Here is a 15,298-nt window from a genome sequence, read left to right on the forward strand (position 1 = left end):
AAGAAAGAAAGAAAGAAAGAAAGAAAGAAAGAAAGAAAGAAAGAAAGAAAGAAAGAAAGAAAGAAAGAAAAAGAAAGATGGAAGGAAGGAAGGGAAAGAAAGAAAGGAAGGAAGGAAGAAAGAAAGAAAGAGAAATAAAGATGGAAGGAAGGAAGGAAGAGGGAGGAAGAGTAAAGAACATATTAATATCGATGCCCCATTATCTCCAGGCCATTTTTCAACAGCATTCAAGGCCCCTCAGGCAAGCCCCAGCCTGTCTTCCAACACCCATCTTCCTTCCAGCTGCCTTGCCCCTGGGCAGATGTGAGGCCAGTCCTTGTGACATCTCACCATGCCTGTCCTGACCCGGCTAACGCATACCTAGGACCTGAGCACATGTTCTTCCCTCTGCTAAGATTGCCAACCTCTGCCTTTGCCGGCTGCCAACTCATCCTCCAAATAGCCCCCAGGAGCCCGCGGTCAAAGCCCTGGCCAGAGTCGCCCCACAGCCCATCAGCGGCCCCGAGCCCCAGGTGGGCACGGGGCCAGCCACACCTCCGACCAGCACAGGGGACAGACGGCACTGGGAGGTTCTGGCTAAACAAACGAATCTACAAATGACAGAGACAAAGCCTCCCGGAAATGCTCTCCATCAGAAATTTCTCAGTACACAGGAGCTGGCCCACCTACAGACTGCATCCGAGTCAGCTCCCCCAACTCCTGGAGTCCCCAGCACCGATTTCGTTTTATTTAGGAAATTCACCTGCAGCATCAAATGAGATACACTTCTGAGGCCCTGGACGGCCTCAGAGACAACGGACATATAAAGGGCTGCACCATGATAACCCAACTCCTCCAAGGACATTTATAGTCATTTGCAACACGCCCAGGTTCTAACTAAATCCAGCCAAAGGCCGTGATTTTCCGAAGCAACAAGTGACATTTCCTGTGTCTCCCTAAAAAGAACACCAGCGGTTGCGGGGCTCTGGTGTAATTGCAGGCAGCAGCAGGAAAAGCCTGAGGACCGGGGGCTCGGGGGCCAGCAGGGCTGGGAGAGCAGCCGCTCGCTCAGCACAGCAGTGCCCTGAGCCACAATTAGAGCAGAACCCACAGTGGGCGGGCTTCCGATGTCTGGCCAGCCACGGCCAGCCTGACCACCGCACCTCCAATCCAAAATAGAAAACTGCAGTGGTTTCTGCCACGTGCCAGGCCCCGGGGCAGCGGGACAGAGAGCACCGCCAAAGTCAGCCGCCTCCCCGAGCATCGATCCAGGCTTCCTCTGAGGCCCCCTCATGCCAAGCCGTGGTCCCCATGGGCCCCTGAAACAGGAAAACGTCCCAGGACTCCAGTCATGCTGGGTGGCCCAAGCAATCCCAGGAGGGAACTCGGCCTCTCTCCTTGTCCTTCAGAGGCTGCCCGTGGGCACCAGAGCCTGCATTTCCAAATGCTCCCCTTGGCTCAAAATAGAGAGAGAAAACCGACTTTTCAAATTACCAGCTGGAGTTCAACAGGAAACCACAGCATAAAAATCAGTGGTTCCCGGTCAGCCAGGGGGCAGAGGGATAACTGGGCATTTCAGCACCACTGCCTGCCTGCTCCCTGCGCCGGCACCACCTGCACACACAGAAACAAGAAGACGGACTGCCAGCAAACGTGTCCCCTCGCACACGTATCACACACGCTAAGATGCACATGGACACACACTCAACAGATACCCGGACACCCAAAGGAGCGGAGACCCACAGATACATACATGCACGAGACACACAATGGCATTCGCCTATTCGCCCAGGGTACCCAGATACGAGCACACGCCAACATTCCAAAACACGTGTGCACACGTGCACACACTCGCGGAGATGGACACACAGCTGGTTACAATAGGAAGACCTGTGTCCCGCGGGCGTAAGGGAAACCGCACTCCGGAGACCCTGACCCACTGCATAAATCACCCCTCTCGGACCGATCAAAGTAACTTGTCTTCGTGCCAACCCCTTCCTTCGGTGCCCGGTGCTCCCTACACACAGGGGTGCAGAGGAGATCCTCAGTGCAGGCCTTGGGAGTCACGGACAACCAGCGGCGGCGTCCAAATCCCAGGCAAGGGCAGTGGACAGAAAGGAGCGAGAGAAGTGAGTACTCACCAGCCCGTCGCAGTTGCTGAGCGCCACGGAGGAGGCTTCAGCCAGGCCCGCCACGTCTCCGACGTAGAGGCAGGTCCCGAGCAGGGGCTCCACGCGGGTGGCGCCCGACTCGCTTTGCCATTCCACCGTGGCGCCGGGCGCCACGAGGCGGGCGTTGGGCCGCAGCCGCAGGTGCAGGTCTCGGCCGAAGACCGTGACATTGTAGAAGAGGCGGCCGCCGGGGTCCTCCTCGTCGTCTCCAGGTAAGCCCGCGGTCTGGATAGGGGCGGCCCTGCGGACCCGAACCCCCGCCTGGGCCGACGCCGCCGACACCACGTGGGACACCAAGCGGCCCTGGGCGTCAGTGCGCACCGGCACCGCCAGGATGCGCTCCGCTCCGTGCCCCAGGGGCCCGCCTGCAACGGGAAGGGGCGTTAGACCCGCCAAGACCTCGGAGCCCCAGAGCCCCGCCGCCAAGCCCCGCAGCCCCCCCGGCCCCCCCCCCCCACCACCACCACCACTGAGAAGGGAAGGGTATTCTGCCAGGCAACCCCCAGAAACGAGCCTGCACCTCCCCGGCCTTCTTCCGACTGGGAAGGGGCGTTAACCGGGCCACCACTCCGGAACGCCGCCGCCCCCAAGCAGTCCCCCTCTGGGACCCTGCCAGCCCAGCGCTCTGCCCCCTGCCCCGTTCCGGGTTGGGGCTCCGCGAGCTCCTCACAGTTCCCATGGGGACGGCCCCAGCAGAGCCGCCCCCCGCCCCTTGAACCTACCGTCCTTGGCAGGACGTGGGGCTGCTCCGAAACCATTGACGGTTGGCCCCTTACCCGTGCGCCTCGCCTCTACCCCTCCGCTGCCCCAGCCGCCCCGGCGCCCGAGCGGCTCGCCTCCCGAGCGGCGTGGACTCGGCTTCCCCGGGCACGCGCGGCCTGTCCTCCGTGTCCAGCTCTCGGCTGGACCGATGCCGGGCCCCCTCCCTGCGCGCCCGAGGGCAGGGAGGGGCGCAGCAGGGTCCCTCGGATGCTCAGGGATTCCCTCCGGGGCGCCCCATCAGTCCTCAGGGCCCTCGGCGGCGCGCTCAGCACCCGGCTCCTCCCGAGCGTCCCCGGACGCGAGCCCCGGCGCCGCCTCGCCCTGGCTCCCCAGGACCCGCTGGGGCTAGCGCTGCGCTCTCGGCCGCGGGGCTTTCCCGGCCCTCCATCTCCTTGCTCCGCGTCCCGGGAGCCGCGAACGCTGCGAGGCTCCCCCCGGCCGGAGGCGCTCCGGTGCGCCGCGGGGCGCCCCCTGCGCGACCAACCCGGCCCCGAAGTTGGCCAACTTGGCCCCGGGCGGGCCGCGCGGAGTTTGCCCAAGTCGGGCTGGACGACGCCTGGGGAGGGGGCGGCGGAGCACGCGCGGCGGGGCCCGGCCGACCGGGGTCGCGGGGCGTGGGGGCCCGGCCGCACCTACCCGGGGGGTCGGCGGCGGCGGCGGCGGCGAGCCGGGCGTCCGCAGGCGGCGGCGGCAGCAGGAGCGGCGGCAGCAGCAGCAGCAGCGGCGGCAGCAGCAGCGCGGGGCAGAACAGGCGGCGAGCGGCTCCCGCCGGCGGATCCATGGCAGCCGGACCGCAGCCGGGGCCCCGCACTCGCTGCCGGCGCGAAAGTTCCCCGCGCGCCGCCCAGCCCACATCTGGGGGCAGCTGGAGCCGCCCGCAGCTGCAGCACCGCAGGGCGCGGGGCGGAGGAGGCGAGGCGCGGAGGGGAGGGCGGGGGAGCGCGGAGGGGAGGCGGGGAGAGGGAAGGAGAGAGCGAGCGAGGGAGGCGGGAGGGAGGAGAAGGCGAGCGAGGGGGAGGGCGGGGACGGCGGGAGCCTCAGCCTGCGGTGACCCGGCGCTTCTTGGCGCGGCCGCCGCCGCCGCCGCCCGCTCCCCTCCTCGCGCCGCCGCCGCCGCCGCGGTTCCCGGCTCGCAGCGAAGCAGAGACACCCCGAGGCGGCGGCAGAGTAGCGCCGGGGGCCGGGCCGGGGGAGCCCCGCCGCCGGCCACCATCGGGCGCGCCCCGCGCCCTGGCGGCGCACAACCTCGGAGGAGCGGCGCCCGCCTGAGCATCCCCACCCAGAGAGTCCGTGGGGGGCCTGGGTCCCACCCGTCAGCCTCGGGCGCAAAGACCTGCCTCGCCCTCTCTGGGCGCCCTGGGGCAGGACAGGGTGCAGGAATGGGACCGGCTTGGGGAGGCCTGAGATGGAAACTGCAGACGCTTTTATAGGAGGGTACATGCACCGCAGGGACTATCCCAAATATCAACTTTTACCCTTACAGAGAGATGCAAGGTTCCTTCGTCCCCAACTGCTCTCTGCCTGAAGTTCCTGGCCCCCTCCAACTGCCTCCCCATCCCTCTATTGCAGCCTCTGAATACAGCCTCCTCCACCCAGACGTGGGCCCTCGCTCCCAGAGCTCAGTCAGGTTGCTGCCCTCACCTGCCCTGCATCCGGGGCCTCCTGGCCTTTGCACTCCCAGGCCTGCCTAAAATAGCCTCTCTGCACTCCACCCACCTTATCCCACTCAGCATCCAAGGCATCCCTCTCCATCCTGGAGCAAGTTTGCTGTCCAAGCCCATCCACAGATGGAACCCCTCCTCTCCAGCACAGCCTTCCCACTGCCTAGAGTCACAGTCTTCCCACGCCTGCTGTCCCCTGGCACAGTGACCTTCCCTCCCCAGGTCCCACCTGGAAACCCCCTCCTAGGCATGTGTCTGTCGGGAACATCTCTGCTGCGTGTTCTCAGGCTTCCTTGGATGGTGGACACCTGTCCTTTTGGATTTTCTCATTCGCTCTGCCTCAGGGCTGTGTGGCCAAGGGCTTTGGGGTTGGCCTTGGTCAGGCAGGGTCTGATGACTCAGGCCCCTCCCTGCCGGCCAGGAGGGCCCAGTCTTATGGGGAAACACATGACTTGCACAACTTGCTGTAGCTGTGATTTCACATCCCCGGTTCCGTCATCTTCAGGACCTGGGTGTGAGGGCTCTCAGCTTGATGGCCATCTTCACCTGGAATGTTCCCTCTGTATCACCTGAGAGTGCCCGAGACAGGATCCAGCCCCCAGGCCTAGCGAACGCTTCTTGTCAATGCTAAAAATAGTGAAATTTCACATAAGAATTTAGATTTCAGATTTTTCTTGAGAAATTGGAAAGCGTGGCCACACGGGGCCTGCATCTCTGCTTATCCACCATGAAATGGGGCACATGCCCTGCAGTTCTCTGTAGGTCTTCCCTCCCCACCCCCAAGCAGGCGTCCACTTTCGTGACCTCCGATGACATACCTGGTTCCAGAGACAGTGGATGGTGGTCAGCATATGGGAAGAGAGATGACTTCAGAGCCAGGCATCCCGGAGGACTTCCTGTAAGAAGTGGCATGGTTGAATCCTGAAGGGTGCACAAGCCAGGTAGCCCAGAGCTGGGTCTAGCGAGGTGCTGCCTTGTAACCCATGACACTCCGTCACTCATTCCTCCTGTGGTGGCCCATGTTTTCATCCTCCTCAAAAGATGAATAAGACCCAACCAGCAGCCTTGCCTACCTCAAGGGTCGTGTTCTACCTCACTCGCTTCCCTGCCGGCTTTATGATCATTACCGTGATGCTCCTACCGCCACAGCTGTTCTTTGCACAGTACTTAATCACGGCCTTACGTTTTTACAGGATACTTTAAATCACCACCGTAAATGGAAAGGTCAACATCTCACCATAATGCAAAGATAACTGCCAAAAATAAATAAAATGAAAACAACAACAACAAAAATGTTGTCATAGTCTAGATACTACGGCCTGCAAAGAGGCGCTGAGGCCGAGGCTGATTCGCAAGTGTTGGGAAAGTGTGAGGCAGACTAACAGAAGCAGAGACCTTTCCTTTGATGCAAGCAGAAGGAGGAGAGCAGAACTGGGAAGGGACGGCTCTCTCTGCGAATCTTCAGACGGGGCCACGTAACTAAATTATCTTGCACGCTCTGACATTCCAGCTCTAGGATACTTTTTGGAAAGAGGGTTTGTCTCCTTGACACTCCCGAATAAGCCCTGGCAGCTTGCTTCCCGCATCATCCCTGACCTCCAGGGGCTCCCCCCAGGCATGAGTGGGAGGCAGATCACGACCCTTGACACGCCCATCCTTGAATCCCCACCGTGAGAACCCACAAGGCTAAGCAGAGAGTATCAGGCACTCATGCATTGCAATTCATGGAGGGGGCCCTTGTTGACTTGTCCCAGCTCCCTGATCACCTCTCCTCAGCTCAAAAAAAGAAAAAAAGGGGGGGGCACCTCCTACATCTTCAAATTTCCATGGTTTCAGATCTCTCCTCTTCCTCTTCTGGAAAACACTGGCCTACCCCTGGTGCTTGCCTCTCCCTCTGGTCCTCTCCTCCTTCAGGTGAGAAGTGGGACAAAGAAATCCTCCTGGTTCTTTGCTCAAGTATTCGGTCCAGATCGCAAAGGCACAAACTAAGGACCACAGGGTCAACTCAACTACAACACTTGATTAGCATGTGTCACGTGGGTCTGCTTTTAGTTGGACGTGAATATCTTAGATCTGGCTTGCTTGACAGTGTCCCCACCACTCCCACAGTCCTACACGTCCTCATGGCTCACGATTGTTACCAGCCTGGTCCCTGAAGGTCTGGGGTTGCAACCGTGATCTAGACCTGCCCCGTGTTGTGGGAGAAGGATGAAGACAATTCAGGGTGATGTCAGGCCCTCCAACCCCCTTAAAATCTTCCCAAGGATGTGAGGTACAGAAAGAGAGGAGGACCTTTCCTGGTCACCTCGGGTGTCACAAATCCCTGCCCGTGTCTCGGGGCAGGGACTTTAAGAAAGGAGAATGTCTTCCTCTCTGCCTGGCCCAGCTCTGGACGAGAGGGGGTGCCCTGCCTTGTTCTGAAGACTTGGGGGCAGGGTCTGGGCTCTACCCTCGAGATTCCAGGCCATACAGACTTCATCAGAGCCGTTCCTGTCCCCTGGTGGCCACAGAGAAACCAAAAAATTGTTCTGCCCTTTGACGAGGTCACCGTCCTTGGCAGGCCCTCCCCGCTCTGCGGGCAACAAGCAGATGGAGGTAATGAGGAGATGGAGGTTTCACTGTCCTTCCTCCCAAAGAGCAAGCTCCCAGGGGGTGGGGGGAGGGACCTAGACTCTTCCAGTCTCCAGGGACCCGTATGCAGCATATAACAAGCCATGAGGTCTCCGTGACCTTGTCAGGGGCCTCTGAAGACAGCTGCTCTGTCCCCCTCTGCTGTTGGCAACCGGCGGATGCAGGGGCCCTGTCTGATGCACCAGCAGAGTTCTGGCCAGGAGCGGCCTGGGTAAGCAATCTGTCAGGGGAATGCTGATGGAACAGAACGTGAAGGCCGGGTGGCCTTTGGGGAGTGTGCTTCTTAATTTCTTGAGCATGCACACACACACGCGCGTGCGCGCGCCCCAACAGGGAGCTGTGTCAGGCAAAAGAGGAAACAAGGACAGCAGTGTTTTTCATTGTCACGTCCCACCCAGAGGTGTTCCACCACCGCTGGGATCCGTTCTGCCTGGAAGGGAAAGACAAAGTGCTTACAACGTGAAGGCTTGGGGATCCAGGCTCAATCAACACTTCTAAATGGAGACACAGCTGGAGGCTCAGACTCAATCTAAGCAGTAATGACCCAGGGAAAAATAAAAGCTCGGTGCTTCCTTGTGACTGCCTACTCTCACGTATGCTCCACCCGGCAGAGAGGCAGCGAGGCCCAAGAATTTCCAAGGCAGTGTCTGGGTGGGGCAGCTGTGATGTCCTAGGCCCACTTGGATCAGGGTCTAGACCGTCTGGTCCAGCTCTCCCGTCTGAGAAAGGCCTCTGGGTCCCTTAAGATCCCCCGGAGGAAATGTTGATCTCATGTATCAGGAGGGCTGCGGGTAGGGTGGCTCCAGACGCCACCTGCCACCTGGGTATCATCTTTGCTCCTGACAGCATAGAAGGATGGCCAAACCACACGCAGGTGTCCTGCCCTCTCCCAGGAGGGCCAGCTAACTCTCCTCTGGTCTGTGGGCCAAGGCTGGGTCACATGCCCATTGCTGAACCAGCTGCTGACAAGGGGCAGAGGCTATTCCTAGGACAAGCCTGAATCAGCCGTCTGGGGCAGAATGCCTGTTAGAGGTCAGCCCCGATGCCCACCCCCCCCCCCGCCCCCACACCTTGCTTGCCTTTATTTCCAAATGAGAGCACAGTGCAGTCCCACGCTCACCCCAGCCTGCTGAAAGAAGACATTCCTCATGAGACTTTATGTCCCATTCCCAGACAACACCATCTGTAGAGCATAGAGAATTAATGTCTTTACGTATAAATCCTGTCCATAACTTGTGAAAGGCACAGTCCCATCACGGGGTTTTCTGTTCCAATGCTTTGTGAGCCTAACTGGGCACTTCCTCCCTTACAATCCAGGGAATGTCAGCCAGTGACCCTGGCCGATTGCTGGACCCCACGGTCCCTGGCCTCCAAGGCTTACAGGTCACACTCCCCTTGTGTCAAATTTCTTCTATCCTGTTTGCCCGACCCTGCCCTGATCCCAGCATCTAGAGACTGTGGGCATGAAAAGGGCCAAAGCTTCCGGCTGGGGCTGGCAGTGGGGTTAACCATGGGATCCTAAGTCCGAGACCCCCGTGGGAGGAAATTCTGGATGCAGGGATGCAGGTTTTGGCCATCACTGAAGCCACTGCAGACTCCCTGGGGACCCCTCTGCTCCTCCAGAAGGTCCAAGGAGGCCTCACTGCCACCCAAGGCCCCATCCCTAGTAGGAAGGTCCTGATGGATGCCACCCCGCCTCCACATACATGGCCCCTCCTCAGCTATGTCTCCAGCCCCTTCCCTCCAGGGTAGTCTCACTCTTTCCTGTGGGTTTAAGAGCGGGCACACCAACCACCCCAGCCAGGTCCATTCTGCACTGTTAATGCGATAACCCCTAGCATCTCCAACAGCATGTCTCAGATCCCCAACTACTCACAGCCCCATCTCAACCCCATCCCCGCCCCTGCTCTGGTCCTCCTTGGCTCACAACTGGCATCTCCACTCCCACCGGGGCCCTGAGGGCATCCCTGACTCCTCAACTGTAGGGCTGGGATCACACACCTCACCCCCCTGCCAGGGTCGCACAGAGCTTGGATCGACAATGAGGCTGAAGAGTTCCTTTGGAATAATGAGGCAGACCTCCTAATTAGAGAGCTCCCTTCCCCACCCTATCACTATTGCTGCCTGGGCATCACGGCTCACCAGCATCGATGATTTCAACTACTCAAGGTAGCCCTGAGCCCAGGGGCTTGGACTCTATCAGCCCCTTTCCAGGCTTGTGACCTCAGGAAACTTACGTAACCTCCCCATGCCTCAGTTTCTTAAATTGATCCATAGCAGAGCGGGCCCTCCATATCTTAGCTGGTATTGCTTTCTATCCCTCCCTGTACCTGGCTGAACACATAGTATGGTATTGGGCTCTAGACACCAAATCGTGCTCACGGAAAACTTTCCAGCGTACTCTGACCACATGCTTTTTTCACGGCATCGCTGACTTGAGAACAAAATCCTGGCTCTATGGCAAGACATGGGTGGCTGGGATGCCAGGGTGTCTTTTGGCCTAACAAACAACCCTGCCAAAGGCTTGCAAGGAAATCCTATGATTGACAAAACACAGCCTGGCACGTAGTAGGTGCTCAGTAAACATTTGCAGAATGCATCAACAAAATAAGTTCCAAAGGTCGACACTATGAAGAAAATAAAAAGAAGCACGTGATATAAAACGCATGGGACGAGGAAGGGGAAGGTGGGGGAAGGTTTTAGCTAACAGCTGATCAGAGAGGAGTTACGGGGAATGGGCAGTCTAAGCAATGAGCGTCTGAAGCAGGGAGACCAGCACATGCAAAGGCCCTGAGGCAGGAAGGAGCTTTCTCTGCTCCAGGGAAAGAAAAGCAGCAAAGCCCAGGGTGGTAAAAGAAGGAAGAGAAGGAGGGAGGAAGTGAAAAAGGGAACATGAGGGGATGAGAAATGAGGCAGAGCCTTGCAGGTCTCAGGTAGGAGGTTGCATTTTGTTCTAAGCGGACAACTTTTTCCCCCCAGGAACTGGGAGCCCTCACCAGGACAGTGGGCAGGGGCTTCCCAGCCCCCTTCTCAGGAGAAGGAGCACACATGTCCAAGCCCCCGACTATCCCCATCTGCCCTGGTCAGAGATGACTAGCCAGGCTGGGCGCCATGGTTTTCTCTTCCCGCTGGAGTGGACAGATGTCGACACAGGGGCTACTCTGCTGGTGAGTTAGCAAAGCTCTGAGGTAAACTGTCTCCCTTGATCATCATTGACATCCTATTCCCACGTTCAGATGAAGAAGCCAAAGCTCCGGGATGGTAGTCCCCAGCGGAACGGAGCTGGTGGGACCCCACGGACCCCCACCAGACTCTGAGCGCTCACTTCCCACAAGGGTGCTCTTCCGAGCCCCCTGGCCTCCTGGAGTTTGGACTCGAGCACGCTTCCTACAAATCTCGCTCTTTGTCTCAAGTAGCCATCTTTAGCTGTGGCTTATAAACTCAAGAGCCCTACGGTGTGATGCATATGGGGCTGCTCACTGGTAGCCAACAGAGTTTTGTGTTTTAATTTTAATTTGCTAAGATTTTTAAAAATCAAAAGATTTCCCATGAAAAAGGCATCTATGGCTTCTCGTAGGCGGCGGGGAAGGGGGGAGCATGTCAGGCCACGGGGCAGTCACAAGCCGGAGCAGAGTGGAACACAGCCTTCAGATGCTTTCCCCACCCCCACTGTCCCACCTCTGTGGCCTTCAGGTGGGGAGAGTGCCCCCCTCCCCAGGATGTGTGAGGCTGTGGCCGCCCAGGGAGGAGAGGCCAGCTCTCCAGCACAGCCAGGCTCTCCATCCCGATCGCTCCCCTGCTCCTCCACCATCTCACAGTGGGGCCTCCACAACAGCCTCTGATTCCTGGAACTTTCCAAGACGCTCCTTTTCCTGGTCCCCCATGGTACCAGGGGCCCCCTTGCTGCTCTCCCAGAGACTGCCCCGCCCACTGCTGAGGATGCGGGGCTCTCCAGCTGGGAGTCTGAAAGCAGAGGCTGCCGGGAGGGGAGGGGTGTGGAGGGGATGTGGGCGTGAAGGGGTGGGGTGTTGCCACAGGAGGACTGCCATTTCTGGGGGCTTGCCAACAAGTTTATGTGAGTGGAAAGCAGGAAGCGAGTTCAGGGCACCTGACAGGCCACTGTCCCAGAAGCTGGGAGGCAAGAGCATTCGCTTGCACATGCATGTGCACACACGCACGCACACCACCCCACTCACGCATGGTGGCCCCGTGCACAGGCAGGCACGCAGACGCGCACTGACCCCAGCCCGCAAGCATCCCGGACCCAGGCTCCCGCCCGGAGCCCGGCCCCGCCCCGGCCTCCCTAACTGCATTTCTGAAAATGAGAGAGAAGAAATCTAATGAGTCTCAGGCAGCCCCCGTCCCCCCACGGCGACTTCCCATCTCCTTTCTGCGCGACCACGCAACAGGGCAGCCTGAGTTCTCAGCCGGGCCCCAGACTCCTTAGCAACCCTCGGTGGGTCGGCGCCAAGCTGGTCCCTGGACTGGGCCAGCCTGTGGCCTCTGAATGTCCTTGCCTGCCCTGGCCGCGAAGGCTGTGGACAGAAGCTGCCGGCTCTCCTGGGTGTTGTGATGATTAGGAGCCCCTTGCCTGCTTGCTGGGGCCACCAACGCCCCCAGGGGCCTTTCTGTTCTCAGGGTCCTCCACAGAGCATGGGACCTCAGCCCTTCCTTACCATTACTGAACCCAAGGGCCCTGCCCCATGCCTCTGAGCATCCTCAAACCCAGGGCCCAGGGCTGGGCAGAGAATGCCTTCCCTGTAAGTCTGTGCTATAGTATCTGTCCTCCTCTTGACCCACTCTGCGGGCCCTCTGATAGGGAGCCCCTCCTCCAGCACACGCCAGACGCCCCCTTATTCCACACAGCATCTCAGAGCCCAGACAGAAGGTCACTGTTGACCATAATGTTGTTTTCAATTTTTGAGCAGGCAAATCATATTATCTGCCACCCTGTCAAACCTGAGGTCCACTGAGACCCTCTGATCTTTTTTATATAACCACAGTAAAGCCTTCCCCCTCGCCCTTGGGTGTTGACGATGGGCATTTTGAACCCGATCATGGGTGTCACTGGTTTCCTTTCACTGGCTTTATGCTGTAAGACGATTTGGTGCAGACCTGAGCAACAGCAGGGTCGCAGGGCTGGGTGGCTCCAAGGGTGACCGAGTGCCGGTCTGAGGGACCCAGGCGATACTTTCCTGAATCCTCCCAGGGCATGAGACCGACTTGAGAATTGCAGAGCCAGGGGCGTCCTGGGCAAACCCTGAGCTCTGGGAGCGGCAAACAATGGAAGGCAATGTGGCACAAGTTCCATCGAAGACCCTCTGAGCGCCAGGATTTCCTGTCACGTGGCGCCAGGCAAACGGATGCTTCCTAAGAGCCAGACCTCCTCTCACTAGACGTGGACCTGGGCCTCGCTGGACCCCGTGCCTCCACCTTGCTGGACCCTGGACCTTGGTGGCCTCGCTAGACTCCCCAGCCTTGGCCCCACGGGCCCCCCGCCGCCCTTCAGCAACCTGCCTGGGTTGGGGGGTGCGGGGGGCCCCCACTTCTGTGTTACTGGCACAGCTCAAGCCTCGCCCTCCCCTCTGCAGGAGGCTGAGGCTCCTAAGGAAGTGCGTTGTGCAGAAGCCCTACTCCACCAAGCAAGCTGTCATCCTGGAGAAAAAAATAAAACCCTCCCAGCCTCACTTATAACAAACTCAGTCTGTTGTGCAACTTTGCAGTACAAAATGTGCGTGTGCCCAATCTCCCGGCTGTTGCATAATTTTCCAGCGGTTTTCAGGATTATTTCATTCCCCGTCTGGCGTATTTCACAAGCCATATATAAAAAATTAGATACATGTAAATATACAGTTGAGCATATGTGTGCAACGGAGCGACAAGTGTAAAAGGAGGGGAAGGAGGTGGGGGCCAGGACTTAGGAAAAAGGCAGATGAAACAAGTGTAAACATTTTGAATGCCACCTTCTAGAAGTCTGGGAGAGTAGGAGAACTTGGACTCAATTTAAATTTAAAGCAAGACATTTGTCCAGTAGAATCTATTTCAACGTGGTGGCGTTTGATTTCCCTCTTTGCTGGTGGTTATTTTGTTTTTGTTTTTTGGGGAGTTTGGGTTTTCTTTAAAAAAAAATCCCTAAAACCCCACCATTTCTGTAAAAGAAAGTCTGTGAGCATCTTCTCGCCAACTATTTCTTAACAGCATAACCCGGGATGGCCTTGTGAGGGGCAGAAAGGCATTGAGATGACAAATCCCCTCCAGGGCCTCGTCATCAGTGGAGGACCATCCACAGACACAAGTTTTTCTGCACTTCCTCCTCCCGGCAATCCTGAGCTGCCGCTGGGCCCCCTGCCTCCCCAGGGGTCTGGGGGTTCCAGGTCACACAGGAGGACCCTCTCCTCCTGGAACCAGCCTCTGCCCAGAATGGTGCCTGTGACAAGGGAACAGAGGGACCCGCCGGGGCCAGCCAGACTGCGAGAGGCTTGCAGGCAGAATCCTGCCCACGGGCGTGTTTGGTTGGGACAGCACAGTGACTTTCTTTTAAAACTGAATTCAATATAGCTACAAAAATTAACTTCCAATTAGAAATGTAGATTCTGGGGGCGCCTGGGTGACTCTGTCGGTTAGGCGTCCGCCTTCGGCTCGGGTCGTGATCCTGGGGTCCTGGGATTGAGCCCTGCATCAGGCTCCCTGCTCAGGGGGCAGTCTGCTTCTCCCTCTGCCGCTCCCCCTGCTTGTGTTCTCTCTCTCTCTCTCAAATAAATAAATAAAATCTTTAATTAAAAAAAGAAGAAGAACAAAAAGAAATATAGATTCTGGGCTCCTTTGGATCAAATAAAATACCCTGGCTGAGCAGAGCTTAGGAGAGGCTGTCCCCTCTGTTTCTGCCCTTCCTCCCTGTGTCCGTTAAGGCTTGCCTCCCGAACCGCCCTGGAACCTAGGGACATAAGCAACTCACCGCTTGGCAGGTTGGTGGAGGCACTCGCTCTCCTGGCAGGACAGGTCTGCGGGGCAGCTGGGGTGGCTCTGCTCCACCAGGGCACAGAGACGGCAGCTGCTGGGGGAAGCCCATCTCATGGAGGAGGCCAGAAGTTTCTAGAATGGGAAGCACGAATACACACACAACGCTTCTGAGCCCTGGGATCCAAGCCAGCACACCGTCCCTCCCTCCCATGTACCCTGGGCTAGGCAAGACACACGGCCCAGCTTACAGGAATGGGGCAAATGGCCTCTCCATCCTGGCAAGCGAAGCTGCAGAGGCCCCCGGCAGAGGATGTAGATACAAGGGCATGAGCTGGATTGGATGGTGTTTCCCCAAAAATGCACGTCCACCCAGAACCTCGGAAAGGGACCTTATTTGGGAATGGGGTCTTCGCAGATGTGATGAATTAAGATGAGGTCATGCTGACTTAGAGTGGGTCTCTAATCCAATGTGAATGGTGTCCTCGGAAGAAGGGAAGTGCAGTCATAGAGACAGAAAAACATGGAGAGCACCATGTGATGGCAGGCAGAGACCAGGGCGATGTCTACAAGCCAAGAAACACCAAGGGTGGCCAACAGCCGCCATGAAGCCAGAAGAAAGACATGGAAGAGATTCTTTCTCAGAGAAGAAACTAACTTTGCAACACCTTGATTTTAGATTTCTGGACTGCGGAACTGTGAGACGGTATGTTTCTCTTGTTTCAAGCCATCCAAACTTGCGGTAATCTATCACGGCGGCCGTAGGAAACTACCACAGGATGGGTGGGGAATTGGGAACAATGATATAATCTAACAGACTGCCTTCATGGACACAATTATTCAAGACTCTCCCGCTCGCAAAATACACTCAGTCCCGCCCAAGACAACCAGTCGTGGCCTCAAGCTGAAGTCCAGAATCGCATGTTCTAAGTCAGACCTGGATATGAGCAACTCCCACTCCAGAGACCTATGGGACAAAAAGAGAAGCCGTCTTTGCTCCTCCCCCCTCCTCCACCCCCTGATACACGCAGAGCAGGGACAGAATCACCCGGCAAACACTCCCATTCCAAAAGGACAGGAGGCCCCAAACAGTCACTGACCCACAGCAGCTCTTAATCCTTGTTGGAGAAACATTGC

The 15,298-nt window shown here is 57.9% G+C and overlaps 1 protein-coding gene across 1 annotated transcript in view; it reads right to left on the reverse strand.

The window, feature by feature from the left end:
• Positions 1 to 3,693, reverse strand: part of ADAMTS2 (ADAM metallopeptidase with thrombospondin type 1 motif 2) — a 224,132-nt gene extending 220,439 nt beyond the window's left edge. Inside the window, exons 1-2 of the mRNA XM_044916657.1 lie at positions 3,549 to 3,693; positions 2,121 to 2,515 (exon numbers count right to left, since the gene is read on the reverse strand). Of these exons, the coding sequence (XP_044772592.1) occupies positions 2,121 to 2,515; positions 3,549 to 3,693 (540 nt within the window). The remainder of the gene's footprint in view (positions 1 to 2,120; positions 2,516 to 3,548) is intronic.
• Positions 3,694 to 15,298: the final 11,605 nt, after the last annotated feature.

Source organism: Neomonachus schauinslandi, chromosome 7 (assembly GCF_002201575.2).
Source record: "Neomonachus schauinslandi chromosome 7, ASM220157v2, whole genome shotgun sequence".
In the NCBI taxonomy this organism is placed as follows: Eukaryota; Metazoa; Chordata; class Mammalia; order Carnivora; family Phocidae; genus Neomonachus; species Neomonachus schauinslandi.